Raw genomic sequence first — 18,922 nt, forward strand, 5'->3', positions numbered from 1 at the left:
GACGAACATTGTTGTCAACCGACTGAGGTTAGCATAGCGCTAACGCTTGTCTATGCAGAAAACAGGCCTTTCTCAACATGGCTTGTTGCAGAACAGGAACAGGCTGCCAAAGGAGAGGAAGGCTGCCAGCCGTATTATCTTCTGCTTCATCTTCATGCAGTTCTTGGGCCTTGCCTTCTCCTGAGTCCCATACGTGAGAAAAGCCCCCACCAAAGGCAGCAGGACGCCTGGATGCAGAAGGAAGCGACAGAGCGCACCATACTTGCAGTCACAGTAGTTAGTATGTGGCTGGTAGGCACTTAGCACTGCGGGTAAGAGACAGACACGCCATCGAGCATTCTTCCATCAGAGTGACTGTACTTTCCCGGGAATAAATACAAACATGAGTTATTAGGAGAAAAGTCCTTTGTGTACCTCCAGCAGTCAGAACAACAGATGCTAGCCCGATAGTGAGAAATGCGTGTGCAGTTCCTTACGTTTTAGAACAAATTATTTTCCTTCAAAGTCTGTATAAATTGAGTTCTCCGGGAGCTCTGGGCAAGCCTCGCTCTGCTTCTGGGAATCCCACCACAAGGGTCAGCTGGTCGGAAAGGGCAGAAGGGAAGGCAAGTGGGCAAGCGTGCTCGGCACACTGAAACCCATCTGAACCTTGAAAGCAGAGTGTGCGTAAGACAGACAGACAGTGGCCCAGTGAATGAATTTAGGTATTTTCTCCTTCTCTTGGAGTAGCAGCATAGAGTTTTCTAGCCATACAATCTCAGGCACAACTAAGTTATTTCCCTGTCAGGAGGGGAATAACTCTGAAGCTCAGTCGTCTTTAATGCCAGAGCTCAAATGACCTGCAAGCAGTGATAGGGGAGTGCTAGTGGGCACAAGTCACAGGAAGAGTTGAAATGATCGCGACCTAGACAGCATTTAAAACGCCCTACTGCAGCAGATGGATTTTGTTTGTGCTATGCTCTTCCACAGTAATGTCAACAAAGTCTCACCCAACAGAACTATTTTGGCTGGTGAAAAAGTTGGCATCGCTTGGCTTCTGCCAAATGAGCCAGGTGTGTATTGGTATGGGGTTTTTTCCCAGCTTTTCTGTGGGTATGATCTCTGCAGGTTTGAGCATGCTTACATTGCTCTTCATGTTATGCTAACCTCCCTTTGTAAAAAGTACTTTGCCATGAAGGCCTCTTTCCCAGTCCTGTGCTCTGATTCCTGGAGCCAGTGTCCTGCACCAACAGACAGTCCCAGAGGAGTCGGCGAGATTCTGCAACGGGTGCTGCAAACCCATCCGTGTGCATCAGACTGCAGGATCAGGGCCTTTAGTCATCAGCAGGGAACAGATGTGCTGCTGCCCTCTCAAGCCAGGCCTGTCAAGGATGATCTACAGGCAGCAACAGCAGCAGCAGCCGCCCTGGGATGTTTTCAGTCCTTACTGTTCTTCCCGCCGGTTGGGCGTGAACTTTAACGTTACTTAGTAGTAATGTTAACTGAAGTGTTACTGTGTAAATACTAATAAGCAGCAGAAATGCGATTTATTTAAAACCTAAAGTGACGTTTTAGTTGCAAACACCTACGTGGCAATCCTAATCCGTATTGTGTAGGAAATCACAGACGAGCTCTTGTCAAATTGACTTTTGCTGATCCTTTTGCTCTTCTACAGGTTTGTGACCCTCGCATTTCACATAATTGAAAGTTTTTGTTGTCATATTGCATTTCAAAAAACTAGAATTGAAGATTTGTAATGAAGCCAATTAGGCTTGCTTGAGAAGTTTTCATTTCCTACCTTGCTGTATTACTGGCAGTTTTTATGAAGTAAGTGGCTGTGTTTTGCACAAACACCATTGAGTAATCTCAACTCATCAACCTTTTTAGCTGAATTTGAATCTACCTTTTAAAAAAAAAATAAAAATAAATTAACACACCCTCCTCTTTCCCACCCCCCAGTGAAAAAAAGTAAGTTTCAGCCAGGCTCTGTCTTATACTTTATCTGGGAGGGCTCCTGTGACTTATAAATAAAATAAATTTTAAAAGAGAAGATTTTTTTTTTCTATCCCACCATTGCTGATATCCAGTGTACAACATATAATGGGGGAAAAGGGAAGATGAGATGAGATTAATCACGTCTCAGAAGCATGGATGAAGAATGACACAAAGACTGTACCACAACTCAGAAATAAAAGTTTATTCTCCTGTGTAAGGTTGGAAATACTACTGTTGCAGTAGCACTACTAAAACAACTAGTATCTGTATGGAGCACTTCCTCAACCATTAGCTGGGAACCCGTTAACAACCTTTTGCTCTGTATTAGGGACCGTGCTGGGAAAGGAGCGTGGTTTGTACACATCCATATTTTTTTCTCATAGCTGAAAGCTGAATCCAGTTTAGCATTGTCAGAAAATACCTAAATGCTTCAAAAGGACATAGCAGAGCATTTGGTTAGAAATGAAGTTTTTGTTAATCACCTATGTCTTTTATTTAATTTGCAGATGCAGTTACTTGCTTTTGCTGTCAATGGTGTCGGTTCGTGCCCAGCTGACCCACAAACGCATTAGTGTCTCTTTACTTGACTGTATGCAGTTGGTCTCATAAAACCATCCGTGCAGGGCATTTCTCACATTTGTAAAGGTTTATAGGTACTGGCTTTTGTCTCTGGGGTCTTTTAAGACCTAAGATGGTCTTGTTCATTGTAACTACAAGGAATGTCCATGTTTGTTACTTCAGAAAACAGTACCTGGTGTATTGTCATTTCCCATCTTGCAATGCTTTTGTTCATTCATTTCATTCATTCGCTTTCCTTACTCGCCAGTTTTTCATTACTCTATTGAGCATGGAGTGTCATACTGGAGTTGCAAACATTTACCTCGAATTCATGCTTTTGAAGTTTTTCTTCTTTTAATTTTTTGCCTAGCCAATTTCAAGCAAAACATGTTAGAAAAGAGATGAGCCATGTTACAGAAAGGGCTAGTCAGAAGCCTTGTATAACCTGATAAACTCAATCTTATGCCTGTCTTTACATATGTAAAACTGAACATTTTTTCTCTATTTTCAGTGGCACTATAACTTTGCTATCAAATACTTTATTAACGAAGTTTATTAAACAATATTGCCGCAGCACTTTCCTCCCTTTACTACTAAATGTGTGCTCATTGTCATAAAAGCCTTAAAAATCCCGTTTGAGTGTTCACCTGTATTTCATATGACAGTGTATTTTTCTGATGTTTCTTTGAAGAAAATTTGCGATAGTTTGCTTTAAAAAACAGTAAAAGAATGACACCCCCCCAACTAATTGTTAATTGCTCAGAATATTGCAAAACTTAATGATACGTGGAAGTCTTTAAGTATTAGCCATAAATCATGGGATTATGAATAAGCCTTTGTTGTCACAGGCTTGCATACAGTCATTCCAAAACGTCTGCCATTAGGATGCAGCAAGGCAGCTGTCAGCTGTTTTCTTGTAATTAAACAGCCAATGAGCAGCTAATTAAGACATATGTGTATACAGAAGTGGAAGTGGGTATGTTAATGAACTGTAGGAATCAATTCATTAAATGAAAATTTGTCAAAAGACCAAACATGAGATCAGCATTTCAGCCTGTGCCGCAGTGGAGAGGGAGTCTGTGCTGTGCCATTTGGGACATCAAGGAAGCACAACTGGCTTTTCCCCTGCTAAGGAGCAAGCTCAGGCACAAACGTCTGTCACACCGAGCCACTGAGCAGTGAAGTTATTGAAACTATTAATAGACTTTGCAAAAACTGCTATTTACATTTCAAAGTTCTTTTTTAACAAGTTGTTATTCAAACTGACTTGCAGATGAAAAGTTCTTGCGCCCTTTTTTTCCCAAACTTGATTTCTTGGCAGCGTATGAAAAACCATATATTGTGTTGTATATAAATAGGGGTCTGAAATGCAGAGATGAAGCTACGGCTTGTAATCTGCTCTGCTCTTCTTCTGGCACTGTGTTAATACATCTATATAAAAAGGGAGACATGCAAAGCTCAGTGACGCCTCATCAAAATCAGCTGGACCTTTATACTGACATCAGGAGGAGGCAGGGCTCCACGCACTCACTACCAGAGACCTTGGTTCAGACCGTGCCATTGGCCAGAGCGGTGTAACGCGGTCACTTTTTTAGTGCAGCAGTAGTTTTGTTTGTGTGCTTGCTCAAGAGGGGTCCGCTCTGCCTGTGGCCCATTAGGCAATCGTCTGAATGTGAAATAATGGTTGTGAACACGCATGCAATTAAAAGCATGTGGCCTGGGCTGGTTTGCATAATGCTTGAATGTATACACGTGTACCACGCATGCATCCACCTCCTCCTTCCTGGTGGAAAAATTACAGCTAGCTCTGTGCCTCTGGCAAAAGCAAGGGAAAAGAACAACAGAACATAGTGTCTCTCCTTTCTCTTCTTCTTGTAAAGGGGGCGGGAGGGAGAACCGACCTAGGAAGAAACTATATTTACTTACAGAAGGCTCCTGTAATAGGGGCTTCCCTACACGTCTGGTGGACCCAAGGACCACCAGAAGGTTAGAAAGCTCACAAATAAACGACAACAATATAGAAGAACTTCGAGAGTAAAAAATCCTCGGTTTAACTTTATCGTCAGTTCAATTCCAGATCTCGGATACGTGTATTTCTGAGCTCTGGACAAGTGTAGATTCATTTCTGAAGTTTGAGGCAAGGGGTTTTAGCTTTAGCTACTGCTGATGTTTTCAGTATGCCCACGTGACATTGTAGGGTTTGTTTTAAAAGCACTCTACTCTACATCTCTGGTTTGTAAAGTCCAAATGCTTTTTAAAGGTCCCAGTTTCAGGCAGTTCTGCTCTATTGAAAATTTAGCTTCAAGCTGTAACTTAGCTGATATATTGTACACTGAAATGTAGTGAGCAGCTGTGTCTCTAGGGAAAATCTGGAAAAGCAAAAAGCCCAGTATTTTCTCCATTATAATACTAAAAATAATCCTCAGCTTGACAAGACTATTCTTAATAGAGAGAAATATGTCAGACGGGCAATACAGACTCAGTATACATCTCAGCTAAAGGAAAACATACAGATCTTTTGAGGTTATTGGGCCAGGTTCATTTTACGTATTGATTAAGCTGACTTTCAGGATCCTGGTGGTGGCAGATTTCATACAGTTCATATGGAAGCATGTCATTCAGTGCAACTGTTAAAGTGTTTGGAGAACTGAAATTTTAAGGGACTGATAATGCGGAGATGCAGAACCTTGATCAGTAAGTCACCCGTCAGGTCAATACCTGGTCCTGTTTTTCTAGTGAGTCGCATTGCACTTGCACGTATACTTGCACTGGAGTGACAGGCTCCACGAAAGGCGCTAACAGAACTGGAAATTAAGCTACTTGCTTACCTAAGAGTTGGTTCCTCCAGAGGGATCAGTCGTGATGTTGGAATGGTAGAAACTTCCATGGTATTTCATGTTTTCTTTAGGGTGAAATGCACTCACTCAGAGCTCAATATGTGCAGTCTCAGTGACAATCATCTCACTATTGGCAAACATTAAAAAAAAGTTGAGAAAGTTCAGTCATATGGAAACAAAGACCAGAATAAAAGGGTGAGAAACACTGTACAGGAAAACAGGATTAAAGACAGGCATCCTCAGTTTCCTCATTTTTTTATGCCCCATGCTTCCCCATTAAAGCTTTAATAAAAGGGGCATAATCAACGAAGACTGGTGTCCTCCTCATAAGATGGAGCAGGGGGCTTTACCTCAGTGTTTTGTCACGTTTCTGTCTGCAGGAAGTTTGCTAGGAAGTCTCTTACTTGTCGTGCAGAAGTCCTTCCTGTTGTTTATTTCACCAAGTGTCTGGACAGAGGGTGCATGTGTCGAGGGACTCCAGAATGTGGCCTTCAAATAAATAAAAAATTGGTAAAAGTCCAACTTTAATTAAAAGGTGCCAGCCTTTCTGAGGAAGTGTTTGCTTTGCAGCACTCTTAATTAATCCATTATGTGGCAACATAAAGCTAAAATACTGTGCTCACTGATCTCAAATGCCTCTTTAGAATGACTACATCTTTGCAGAATCCTTGTGAAGTAGGTATTACACACACACCAGCTTATGTTTGGGCAGTCTGTGGCAAAAAGATGAAATTAACTTCAAAGCAAACAGCTGGCATAGTGCTTAATAACACGCACTGTTCTGATGGAGAGAACTAAGTTGTAACTACTGCATAACCTTCCAGTGCTGACTTTCTTTGGAGATGGGTCTACCCATTGCATTTGACTCAGAAAAGAGATAATACATAAAACCTGTTTCAGCTTCCCTCCTCCTTAGAAATCTAAATCCTGCACCGAGTTGAACAAACCTTGGTTGTCAGCATCAAACTAATTAAGAAAAAAAAAAAGTTTTAAATTGCTGTTCTTTGTAGAAGGGACTGCTCAGCATCAGGCTCTGTATTTTTAAACACATACATGTGTTGGTGAGGCTGAACATCAGAGCCTGCCATTGTCATCTCCAAAGAGCAGAATAGGGTAGCAGCTGTTGAATCCTCCCTATTTTTGAGATCTATGCTGACCCAGGAAAGATAGGAAATCAAGGAAATCTAGGTCTATAATTAGTTTTATCTCATTTGGAAAGAACTGGGGTACCATATGCAATATGGGATCTGTAAAATCAGTGAAAAAACGTGTAATTCCTTTATGTGTCGTAACGTTTTTTTACGAACTGTTTCCTAGTTACTGGAAACTAGTTACTGGAACTACTAAACCTGGTTACTGGGTTTTGTTTGTTTCTAGGAGAGGAGGGGAAAAAAAACCCCAAACCCTCTTAAATTCCTTTGTTGACTATGGCGCGCTTGAACTTCATTTTCTGTTAGGTATGCTACCTTTCAGAGTCTTTATTTGCTCCATCAGTTAACAGCTGCTTGACTTGTATTTTGCAATTCTATTACAGGGCTTTTTCAGAAGGAGTCAGCAAAGCAATGCTACGTACTCCTGTCCCCGTCAGAAGAACTGTCTGATTGATCGAACCAGTAGAAACCGCTGCCAACACTGTCGATTACAGAAATGCCTTGCTGTGGGGATGTCTCGAGATGGTGAGCTCTGCTAACACATCGCTTAATTGCAAAAAGTAAAATATTGTTTAGTATACTGTGTGTTCAACTAAAACAACATAGGATTTACCAGTTAATTGCACATCGGGCTGATAGTTGAGATCATCGAGTGGTTTTTATATGTTGGTATATATTCACATAAATATATATAAATTAGGGCACGTATGGAGTTCTTGGATTTTTTTTTTTTTTTTTTCATACTCATCTATTATAGTTCCCAGTTAAGAGCTTTGCCTCTGGTCACTTCTTGAAGATGCGCTTTTTAGTGTAGTGTGAATACTTTCTCTGTGTGCTATTCCAATTTAAGTGACACACTATAGTTGCAAATAACACTCTGATTGCCATAGTGGTACAGATCAGAACTGTTTCACAATATATAGAGAACTTTAAACGTGTGTATAATGGATAATGGAAAAAAAATGCAAAGAGAAAACAGCACAGTGTTTTTTCAGAGATAGAATTCTGAAGAAAATGTGTTTCAGTGCTGTTAATATTAAGCTCAGAATTACACCTTGTAATGACGAAAACCCAGCTCTGTAAAAGGGAAGCTTGGGTAACTCAATTGGAACTGGATTTGCAGCTGATACTTGCACACCTCCCCCACAGATGTAATGAAGCTGCCATCGGTTACCCAGTTTGAAGATCTGACTCAGTCTTTTCCCCTGCCATAGTGACAGCAACACTACATGTTCTACAAATACCTCTGCATTACTCTGCGTATACGAGGCCGGATTAAGATTGTTTTCAGATTACATTTACTTCTTGAATTGCATTGTCTTAATTTTTTTTTATTGGGCATGAAACTAAAAACCTGAAACGGTTGATCATGTTAACGACTAGTCTCTCTGACATGTTTGCTTTCCTGTAGAAAAGTACAAGGTGGTAATCACCTTCCTAAATGATGAAGCTTTTACAGCTGATACAGGTCCCCGAAATCACATACTATGTTCTTAGGAAATCCCTGGATGTTGCAAACCAGATCCTTCTGGCTTACGCTTAATATTAGTACTTCTCAAAGTAGTCATAATTTTGTGGAGAGATACGTATATGCACCTGTGCGCACGCACACACACACACACACATCTGTAGTTTTAACAGTAATTCACTGGGCAAACGTTTGTGCTTTGTCACAGTAAACTGTGCCTAAAGCAGGTTCTGTGGTTCTTCCCATGGGCTTCGGTCCTAATATCAAGAAAGGTTGCTTCTGGTACTCTTTGAGATAGACCGCATGTGTTTGTACCTAATTCTAGGTTCACTTTGTAGGATGAATATACAGCTAGTAGGAATTGGGCAGTTCATCTCAAGCCAGCGTATTCTGTTTTAGCTTCCACTTTTCTAGGTAGGATTTGAATGGTGAAGACAGGCATCTGTCAACTTCGGTGAACATATAAGAGAAAATCTTTTTGGTATAGAAGTGGGAAGTTAATAAATTAAGCTAAAAGAGTGACTTCTAATGGTCCATTTAAGTAGCATGTTAAAACAGTCTTTTAAAGAGTAGATGCTGCAGCTATGTTACCTGTAACTGAACAGAAGTGATTCTTAGGTCTGCCTGTCCTGCTGATTTGCCTTCTATACTGTGTCCTTCCGCGTAGTATTTAAAGACCCAAGACAATTAAAATGCAGTAGTGGATTTGTAGAAATGTAATATATTGTGTGTCTGTATTTCAGCTGTAAAGTTTGGTCGAATGTCAAAAAAGCAGAGGGACAGCCTGTATGCGGAGGTGCAGAAACATCGAATGCAGCAGCAGCAGCGAGATCATCAGCAGCAACCAGGAGAGGCAGAACCACTAACACCAACATACAATATCACCACCAATGGGTTAACAGAGCTACATGATGACCTCAGTAATTACATTGATGGGCATACCCCTGAAGGTAGCAAAGCAGACTCTGCAGTTAGCAGCTTCTACTTAGACATACAGCCTTCTCCAGATCAGTCGGGTCTTGATATTAATGGAATCAAACCAGAACCAATATGTGACTACACACCAGCATCGGGCTTCTTCCCTTATTGTTCTTTTACAAATGGGGAGACCTCTCCAACTGTGTCCATGGCAGAATTAGGTAATGAGAGAGAAAAACTTACGTTGTAATTGTCTTAATAGTACCCTTTGGATTAAAGTCACACATTTAGCCAGGTGACAGTGAGAATGCTGCTTCAGTACAGCTGTGAGCATGTATGGGCATTCTTCTGTGAAGGGCACGATACCCTAATCGGGGTACGTGATGAACACCTTACAGAACTGGACTAGAAATCCCAGGAGCTTGTGGCTGATCTGCTCTAGTAGTGTTGCTTTTGTTTTCAGTCCTTGTAATGGAACCCTTTGAATACTGATTAACAAGCTAATTTTTAGTGCTGAGTGGAGTTTTTTTTTTATTTGCAGATTATTTTTGAACATTTCATCTTCTTTTTCATTATCCCAATACTCTTATTTTCTAACAAAAAGCGATGAGGCCGATTTTCTCCTGCTCTTTACCTGTACCTGGGAAATAGGAAACCAAAGCACCAGTCTAATCTGAGGGCAGCTCTTCTTGCCACTAACGGAGAGAATCTGGCCCCAAATACTTCAGAAAATTTTTTAATGTAGCAAGTTTTGATAATTTCCCTAAAAGCCTTATAATGACCACATTAATTAGCACGTTTTACTTTAAACTCTTCCCTGTATGATTACACTAGGGCTGAATTCCACAACTCTGACTTGTCAACATCTAAGACTCGAGTCAGAGCGTGCTGCGTGAGCTGGTTATAAGCAAACTGGAACAGGACATGAGAGAAGTGGCTTTAAGATTCTATTACTTATATAAGAAGTCAGGCATTTAGAACTGATTTTGCTTGCTTAAACAACATTTTTGCTAATTATTCCATTATGAAAACCTAAAACTAGTTTGAAAAATCAGGTTTTCCAAGTTAAATTTTTCTCTTTTTGCTAACTTTTTTTTTAATTAGAGGCAAGTATATGATATGAAATTTTGCTTGTTTTACTTCAGTTTAGGTTCTTTTGAAAAATTTTGCAGCGAGGAAGGGACAAGAAGGCTTACTTTTTAATGTCCTTATGTTGCAGAATGCAGTTTCTCTGCAACATAATTTGTTGTGACAGCCAAAATATTGTGTCTGGCTTGAGTTCAAATAACTTCAGTTACAGATAAGTAAAAATGAGAAGAAAAAAAATAGGACGAAGCCTATGCTACCAGCTTTGTCTCAAATCAAATGGTTGTTAATATTCTCAGGGGAGTTATTAAAAGATCTACATTAACCTCACAGAAAAAAGAAAGGGATTTTCCTTCCTAGGCCAGGTGTTGAGTTTGGAACACTGGTCTAAAATAAGTTTGTCATTTTGCTTACCTTTATTTACATAGGGCTTGCATTTAAACCCTACAGAGCAGGATTTGGATGCCCAGCATTGACATTACCAAACAACGTTTGAAGAATGTTTGTCTTCCAGACTAAGGTTTCAATTTAGAGAGGTGTGGCTGTTCAATGAAAGTATTTAGGTGTGTGCTGAAATACAGCCCAGAACTGAGGCCGAGGTTTGTGAATAACATGGTAATATTTCACCTTCTGTATCCTGCAAGGGCACAGGTATAATGCTGTCAGTTGCTGCTAGCGAGAGCAAATGTTTTAAGTACACCCTTGTAAGAAACAAAAAATTGCTCTGAAAGCTACGATGACAACAGAAGTATAAATTCTCTTACGTTCTACATTATCGATTGCTCAGGTAGCAGCACTTACGATCTGATTTTACCTGAGCTGTATGTTATAAGACTTTTCAAGTAGTACCTTACATCAAACTATTAATGCAGTTAAGTATGATACTGAACAGACTGATTGGTTCAGCAGTTCAAATTGTAAGAAGTTGGGTTGGGTTGCTACCAACCAAAGTAAGTTTCACAGAAGACCTAACGCCGAGTCCCTCAGAATACCCCTGTGCTGGTAATGACCACCGTTCTCGTTCATTCTAAGCCTTCCTTGTCAGTGGCCTAACCTGCAAAAGCACCAACTGCAGCATTGTGTGAGACAAGTCATCAGGCCTCTTCTTGTCACATGCTAAACCAGAACAAACGTATGTGAAGAGTCAGGGTAGCAGAGGGAGAGGCAAAGCAGAAGTGGAGTTCAGACGTCTAAATGCCATTCATGCTTCTGAAGGTGTTCCTAAAAGGTTTATGGAATCAAGTTTGATGAATAAATATCCATCTGCCTTACAGGTCTTTTAACCAAGTATAGCAGCAGAAAATAGTTTAATTGGAATTAAAACGTGTGGAAATTTTTAAGTCGTGCAGTTAACTAAGCGACTACTCTAAAGCTGAAGAAAGAAGACTTGAGTCTTTAATGTGTTATAGTTACTATCTGGATTCTCTACTAAGTGTATTTCCCTAGAATTTTTTTAATTATATGAGAGTAGAAAAGAAAATAAACTTTTCCCTCACAGGCAGCCTCATGCGATAGTGTCCTGCTTGACAGAACACTGGACAGGTGGTAACTATCTGTATTTCTTTATTAGAAAGCTTTTGTTGTACAAACCAAATGCATATAGCTTTTGAAGATCTACTGCCTGGCTGGCAGTGCCCTTATGTTCCCTGCACGATACGTAGTGTCCTGTATTAAGCACGGCCGCCCTCACGGAGATTCCTGCACCTTAACTTGGCGGGGTCCATCGCCTCGCTCATTTGGATTTTTTTGTATGCCTCTACTGAACAGCATAGTTCTCAGCCTGGGTTTCAAAGCTAACTTTATCTTACTGAGGGCAGCCAAGGCCACTTAGTGAATTTGCAATGGTTTAAACGCTCCCAGACTTCACCAAGTTTGCCTTTATTTTGCAAGCTTTTTGATCTTGCAAGCTTGCTTTCGCACCCACTGCTGCGTGAGGAAGAAGTCTGTCCCCAGCAGAAGTTTACTTGTTGCGAAACAAGCTCAAGTCCACCTGAACATCTGACAAGGTAGCGGAGGGACCGCTTGGTGTTCCGTGGGGAACCTCGGGTGAGCGGGTGCGTGTGCGCGCACAGAGTGCCCTCTAACGCCTGCGCCGGCCCCCGCGCCAGCTGCCTGGAGAACCGGGTTTCTGCTTCGGTATCCTTCTGTCTGGTAGCGGTTTGCATTAAACGTGTTTATTTTCATGAGGCAAAATCCAAGGAGGTCTGAAAGGAAAGCGCTTTTTTTCCGAACAGCTAACCCTCCCTCCGCCCCCCTGTTGCAACTGGAACACGTTAGCTGTCTCATGTCTGAAGCTATAGCTTTGCATTTTTAACGCGTGTCACTTTCTGGTCTTTCTTTTAGAACATCTTGCACAGAATATTTCCAAGTCACACATGGAAACTTGCCAGTACTTGAGAGAGGAGTTACAGCAGATAACATGGCAGACTTTTCTGCAGGAAGAGATTGAGAACTACCAGAACAAGGTATAAAAGCCTGCCAAACTACGGCATGCTTTTTTTAAAGCATGGTACTGCTATAACACACTGCAAAATTCACTTTTTCACTGCTTTCTGTTTACTATCAGGAATGTCTATTTTTGTGTGTTTTCAAAAAAATAATACGCTAGAATCAAAAGCAGCAAGATGGTTATATCCTTTGCATTTGTGATTTGTACAGGTACAGGGAAAGGCAAAGCCATATTCCTAAAATCTATCTGTCTGTAATTGACAAACAACGATAAGAAACCAGGGAAATTTTTTCAATCCTAAATGGCATGTTACTTTAATTTCTTAATTTGTAATCTCCCAGATCAACAACAACAACAACAAAAACCTGAAGCTACCAAGTTTTGTCATTTTACATGGTGTGTTTTGTTTTGAGCTTATAAACGCAGAACTCTGTCAGATTTCCAGCCTTCAATGCCTGGTTGTAATCCTGATTCATTCTACAACTGTCACTCGGTGTTTCAGTGTTACCTATAGAACAGCAGCACGGTGCTGCCATGCCGCCAGTGGGTATTGTAAGATTTAATTGACGTTTGTATTTCCAACGTGCCTTCCATCCGCAAACTACTACCAAATGGCTATTTTCGGAAAACTGGCTTGGGAAGCACTATTAAAGCACACTGTTCTGTGAGCGTATTTTTCATTACCACAAAAAAATATTTAACCTTTAAGACTATCATTTTTTCCACTCGCCAGGTAATTTCATTCTGAATTATTATAAACATATGAAAAAAATCACTGCTTGCATGCCTTCTTTACGTTGTTAACAAGATGATCTTCCTGTATCTTTATACGTATCCTTACGAAGACAAGCTAGTTGGATAATTTACATTCAGTACAAAATACAGAAGTTGATAGGAAAAATGTGATTATGCACTGCTGGTGTACATTAGCGTTTTCTTTTGATGCGGCAAATAAAATTCCCACTGAAATGACCAGAATCATTACACTTTGACATTTTTGGCTTATGAAATAAGAATACTCCAACCTGGATCTCTTCTGACATCACTGAAGAAGTCCTCCGTGTTTGCATTGTCACTCATCCACATGAGGCTTTGCCTTTGAGGTTAATTCCCCTTGTCTTACAAGCAGACTGTAGCCAGGAGGGCCAGAGAGAATTCACTCTGCTTTTTTTTTTTTCCCCCAACTCAGTTTTACTTTATGAAAATGGGCTTTCCAAACCTTGAAAAGTAATCTTTCAATTTTCCTTCTCTCTCAAACAGCAAAGGGAGGTAATGTGGCAGTTATGCGCAGTCAAAATAACAGAAGCTATACAGTATGTAGTGGAATTTGCCAAACGCATTGATGGCTTTATGGAACTGTGTCAAAACGATCAAATTGTGCTTTTAAAAGCAGGTATGTGGGTCAGTTTTAAGGTCTGCTTCCATTAGTTCTGACTGATGAAGGTGTTACCTGTATACAGCGATTGTATACGCATATATACATACGTAGTACAATGATCATTTCCAATAATACACAGGAAAAACCTCACAAATTGTCTGTGTCTTTGAAGTAATATACCTTCTTAGTTACTCTGGATAGAATGAGTTCAAGTCTATGCATGAAATTTCCATTATGAACAAAGGGAGCGATGAGTGGGTAAAGATGGAAAAGTTGAACTCAAATTTTTTATTTTGGCTTATGAATAGTGAATAACATATTTCAAGGTAAAAATCCAGATTGTTCTGTGCAAGATGTTGTAGAAGTAATGCACTTTACAAATACTGGACAAAGTTGTTGAAGCTTCATGATCATAAATTGAAATGAGCTGCTTTGACTGCAGAGACTTCCATTACTCTAATAAAAATTATTAGAGTTTATTAGCATTAACGAGGTTGCTTTAACAAAAATTTCTAAAGGGGTTTATGGGAATTCTTTTGATTCTACTAGCAAATCAAACTATGCTCTGTTACACCACAGAAACCTACTACCTTACTAGATTGATACTGAATGCAGAGCATAGGAAATTCTTAAATCCTCACTTGCTCTTTGCAACTGAAGTCTCTACTTAAATAGTCAAACATACATTGTTTCTGTTTTAGGGTCTTTAGAGGTTGTGTTCATCAGAATGTGCCGTGCCTTTGACTCCCAGAACAACACAGTCTACTTTGATGGCAAGTATGCTAGCCCAGAGGTTTTCAAGTCCTTAGGTAAGGAAATATCAAGTGTTGTGTCTTAAAAAAACAGAGTAAGAATAATAAGATGCAAAAGCAAGGGGACAGCAGCTTTTAAAAATTCAGGCTATAGTATTCAAATAAAAGAGTTCCAAAGCTCAAACTGCTTATTTTGTAAGCAGTCATGCTGGCTCTGTTTGAGGCCAAGCTGATTTCAGGAGTTAAAACAGCTTCACTCTGTGCACTAAAGGACCATTGGTGTTGAAATTCAACACTTAGATCATGGTAGAGCAGTTTGGACACACTTGCTCAGAGCAGAAGCCCAGATTTCATATCTAGTGTAACATTTTATATATCCTGTTGGAAAAGGCAGCAGATTTTAAGCTAATTTTGGATATACTGACATTACTGCTTTGAGGATGTTAATGGTGTTTTGTAGTATGCAAAGTCCAGTTATTTGCAGGTAAAATACTGTAAATCAGGGGGGGGTTATTAAACCACAGTTTATAATTTGATTTTTTTTCTGTATATTTTTGCTAATTTTAAAAGGATACATTTCACTGGGTGTAAGTTTGGGATTTTAGCTATTTTGGAGGGCAGTGAAAATACGGCAGCAGAGAATGCTGTACAATTACTGAAGCATTCGCTGCCTTTCTAAAACACCTCAAGGTACAAGGTCTCAGTGCAAACGATTCGGAGAATGCCGTATCAGCGGTGGGTTCCAATGAAACATAACTTTCATCTGTTACCAACTACATCCAGAAATTTAGCCTGGGCTGGGGCTGAGATCTGGGGAGCAGAGCCCTCTTTTATCAGGTCGCATTCCCCTTCAAAGCAGGGCTCCACTTTCGCAAACTGAGTAACAGCATGTGTAACAGCAGCAGTAACCTGACTTACACCTGCGTGAGCAAGAGAATGGATGAAAGGAGACAGAGTTCCTTTTCTGCATGAAAAGCTTTGAGACATTGGCTTCTCCCTTTGCTCCTGCATGTACCTTGTATGCCTCTCTTCCCCCCCTCTTCTGTGCGCTCGATAGTCTTAAAATCAGCATTTTTCAAGTACACGTTTCGAACCTCTAGTCCACAGTGACTTGAGGAAGTTCCATTTAGAACAGAAACAAAGCTAAACCAAATTTGAGCTTGAAAATGGCTTGGGTTTTATCCATATTTACCCCAAAAGAACCAAATGTGGAAAGATACAGCGTGCAAAACCTTCAAAATACTTGCTGTCAGGGTGTGGGAGCTGGGGGCTCATGGGAATGGGATAATAAGCTCAGGCACGAGTGACATCTCACTACCATCACTCCACAGTCCTTAAGGAGAAGACCATTCACCTACGAAGTATTTTACATCCCTTTTTCACCTCCATCAGAATAAATCAACAACTCTGGAGCTCTGAAGTACTTTTAAACAATGTGGTATGAGCTGTACCTTCTTTTTGGCAGGTTGTGAAGACTTCATTAGTTTTGTGTTTGAATTTGGAAAAAGTTTATGTTCTATGCACCTGACGGAAGATGAGATAGCTTTGTTTTCTGCATTTGTTTTAATGTCAGCAGGTAAGAGATAAAGGTTTGCTCTAGGTTTATTTGGTAGAGGTTGTTTTTATTTTGAAGTCTCTTTAATGATAATGTTAAGACTATCAGACAGTCATCATCTTTTTAAGTGTCTCCTCCTTGACCAGAAATTTTATTTTTATAAACACATTAAAACTATGCATCTAGGAATAAATTTGTTAAGTTGGAAATCCTAATCTAAGCCCTTGTCTTCCAAATTTTCACCTCATTGAGGACTCAGCTTCTTTGCAAACGCTTAAATGCATGTGAGAGAGACCACTGGATCAATCTAGGTGAGACAGGCAGAAGGTAGCCACTGAATTTATATAGTCAGGTTTTCAATGTATGTGAGCCTGCAGCTGTAGCAGAATTCTCTCAAGCACATGACAGAACGCTTCCAGCATCACCTCAGGTCTGTTAAGCAGGGTTGCCATTTTAGTGTGGTACAAAGGTACCAAGGTAGCTTAGGTATCTGTCCCCATCATGAAACTGGGTACACTGAGCATTAAAGTGCCAGGCATACAAGTCACCCCAAGAGTCAGCCTGGGTCTACTATACCCATGACTAAAATAACTTCATAATCTGAAGTTGATACGCACGGTACTCCAGGTTCTGGGAAGGCTTATTAGGTCAAGTGAAACAAGATACCAGTGCAGAAAGTCAGTGTGTGTCTGGCATAACACCCAAGGAAATAAACGCTCCGTTTTTAGACTGCAGCACGGTGGACTCAGGAGTGGTGGTGGAAGAGTCTGTTAGCAACAGGGGGTTTATTGAGACTACCATAAAGACATTCTCGTGCTGTTTGCCAGATTGGAAGTATGTTAGCCCTGTGTCTTAGTACGTAAGCCACAGAATCCCACAGTTCTGCCACACAGAGGATGTAGCAGCTAATACTCCTTTTCTGCTAGGAAGTTTAGGAGCTTTTTTTTTTTTTTTTTAATAGCTGAATATTTGCTTCAGATTTTTCTGTATGTCACTGTAGATCTTGGCAAGATCCACTCCAACTGCTTGTTCATTATGTGATCTATTCACTTCCCACTAAAAAGTTGCTAGCTTCATTTTGTAAATACCCTGCATTTTACAGACCTTGTTAGCAAATGATTAATAAATCTTACACAGATATGCTGCATTCTTCTAATTAAGGGCTTTATAAAAGCAACTTTAAATGCATGTAATAAATATACTCCAAAACCTATTAATTTTGAAACTCATTTTCTATATGAGAGTATATAAGAAGCGGAAGGAAGGTTGGAAACAAGAAAGATGAATCTGTAACAGACTTAGTACTTCCTGGTGCACTGTGATTGATGTCTGCGGTACTAGAGGTGTTAACTCCGTTTATATTTAGATCGCTCATGGCTTCAGGAGAAAGTAAAAATTGAAAAACTCCAACAGAAGATCCAGCTAGCACTTCAGCATGTCCTACAGAAGAACCACCGAGAAGATGGAATTCTAACAAAGGTAAGAATCATACTCTACCACGTCACATGACTGTGAAAGTATGCTTTCTTATGAACAGTATACTAATTATGGTTTAAAAGCTTTTACACAGTTAGTATGTTATTTATAAACCCAGAATTCTTTGTTCAAACTCAAGGTGCTTAGGTGAAGCTATTCACTAAAAACTAGAAGAGGTGAAATTATGACGTACTAGGGAATAAGGCTGATAATGGTCTGAAAATAAGTATTTTAATGTTGAACTTCATGAAAAGCGATGAAGGTTTTTATCCTGTTTCTCCCTAAGCAACATTTCTGCCACACAGAATACTATTTCAGTTCTACAACATGCATGCCTTAATCCTCCTGAAATCTCTGCCTACATGACAATTAAGTTGTTATAACATGCAATACCCAAACTAACCTTGTTTTTCAGTATTCCATGAGAAGTTCCACACACAGCCTTTTTCTCAGCAGTTCTGAGATACTACATACTATTATGCTAATCTAAAGTATCTTCATGTAATTTTTCAAAAATGGAAAAGTGGTGTGATGTTAAAAAAATAAATCTGAAGAACGGGGGAAGGATAGGCATTTCCTTACAGAGGTAGTTCCTTTTAGAACTCTACACAGCCAGAAAGCTTGTGCTTAGTTCACACTACAGAATTAATAGCAATAGAAGCAGGATGGTCCAGCCCCGGCTTTGCAGATTGTCCTCATTTCAAATCCTAGCTCATAAAATTCTTCTCGCAGTATATTCTTTGGATCCTTCTGTTGGAAGAAAGTTTCCTCCATGTCCTTTGATACAAATAATTTACTTGGTAAGTTCAGGGAGTACCCTAGTGATATTGTTGAAGTACAGATTTTTCTGATCTGTTCCTTTTCAACTTATTTAGCATAATTTAAAAAAGCCTAATCTATTGCATTGCCAGTTCCCTCCATAATATTCACAGTGGATTTAAAAGTAGTGAGGACTGCCTTCTTCCAAGAGAATGACTAAGTCGCATGAATGAAGATCCAGCCATGAAATACTTCTGTATCAATCCAGTGCTTGGTAGGCAAGTCAGGAAACCTACTGATACATTTTCCTACAAACTTAAAGAAAAGATTTTTTCACAAATAGAATTACTCCATTACTTAAATAGCTTTTTAGTGGGTTCCTCTGTTTGTTTTTGTTTGCTTGTTTGTTGGGGTTTTTTAAATCGTACATAACAAACATCTATGACTACGCATCTGAAATGTCACTGTTAAGGGAAACAATTGAAGGCAACTCAAAAGTGTTTGGGAGAGCTTTAATCCTAAGAGTAAGATTGGGAGGCCTGGTTCCATATATGACCATAT

At 39.9% G+C, this 18,922-nt stretch overlaps 1 protein-coding gene across 3 annotated transcripts in view; it reads left to right on the forward strand.

Moving 5' to 3' along the window:
* The window catches only part of RORA (RAR related orphan receptor A), a 382,781-nt gene that overhangs the window by 359,596 nt on the left and 4,263 nt on the right, over nucleotides 1-18,922 (forward strand). For 2 of the 3 annotated variants that reach the window (XM_049813336.1, XM_049813338.1), the window contains 7 exons: nucleotides 6,904-7,045; nucleotides 8,732-9,127; nucleotides 12,336-12,457; nucleotides 13,702-13,834; nucleotides 14,521-14,628; nucleotides 16,037-16,147; nucleotides 17,493-17,605. In XM_049813336.1, coding sequence (XP_049669293.1) covers nucleotides 6,904-7,045; nucleotides 8,732-9,127; nucleotides 12,336-12,457; nucleotides 13,702-13,834; nucleotides 14,521-14,628; nucleotides 16,037-16,147; nucleotides 17,493-17,605 — 1,125 coding nt within the window. The remainder of the gene's footprint in view (nucleotides 1-6,903; nucleotides 7,046-8,731; nucleotides 9,128-12,335; nucleotides 12,458-13,701; nucleotides 13,835-14,520; nucleotides 14,629-16,036; nucleotides 16,148-17,492; nucleotides 17,606-18,922) is intronic. The other variant, XM_049813337.1, reaches the window with a different exon arrangement.

Source organism: Accipiter gentilis, chromosome 10, assembly GCF_929443795.1.
Source record: "Accipiter gentilis chromosome 10, bAccGen1.1, whole genome shotgun sequence".
Lineage (NCBI taxonomy): Eukaryota > Metazoa > Chordata > Aves > Accipitriformes > Accipitridae > Astur > Astur gentilis.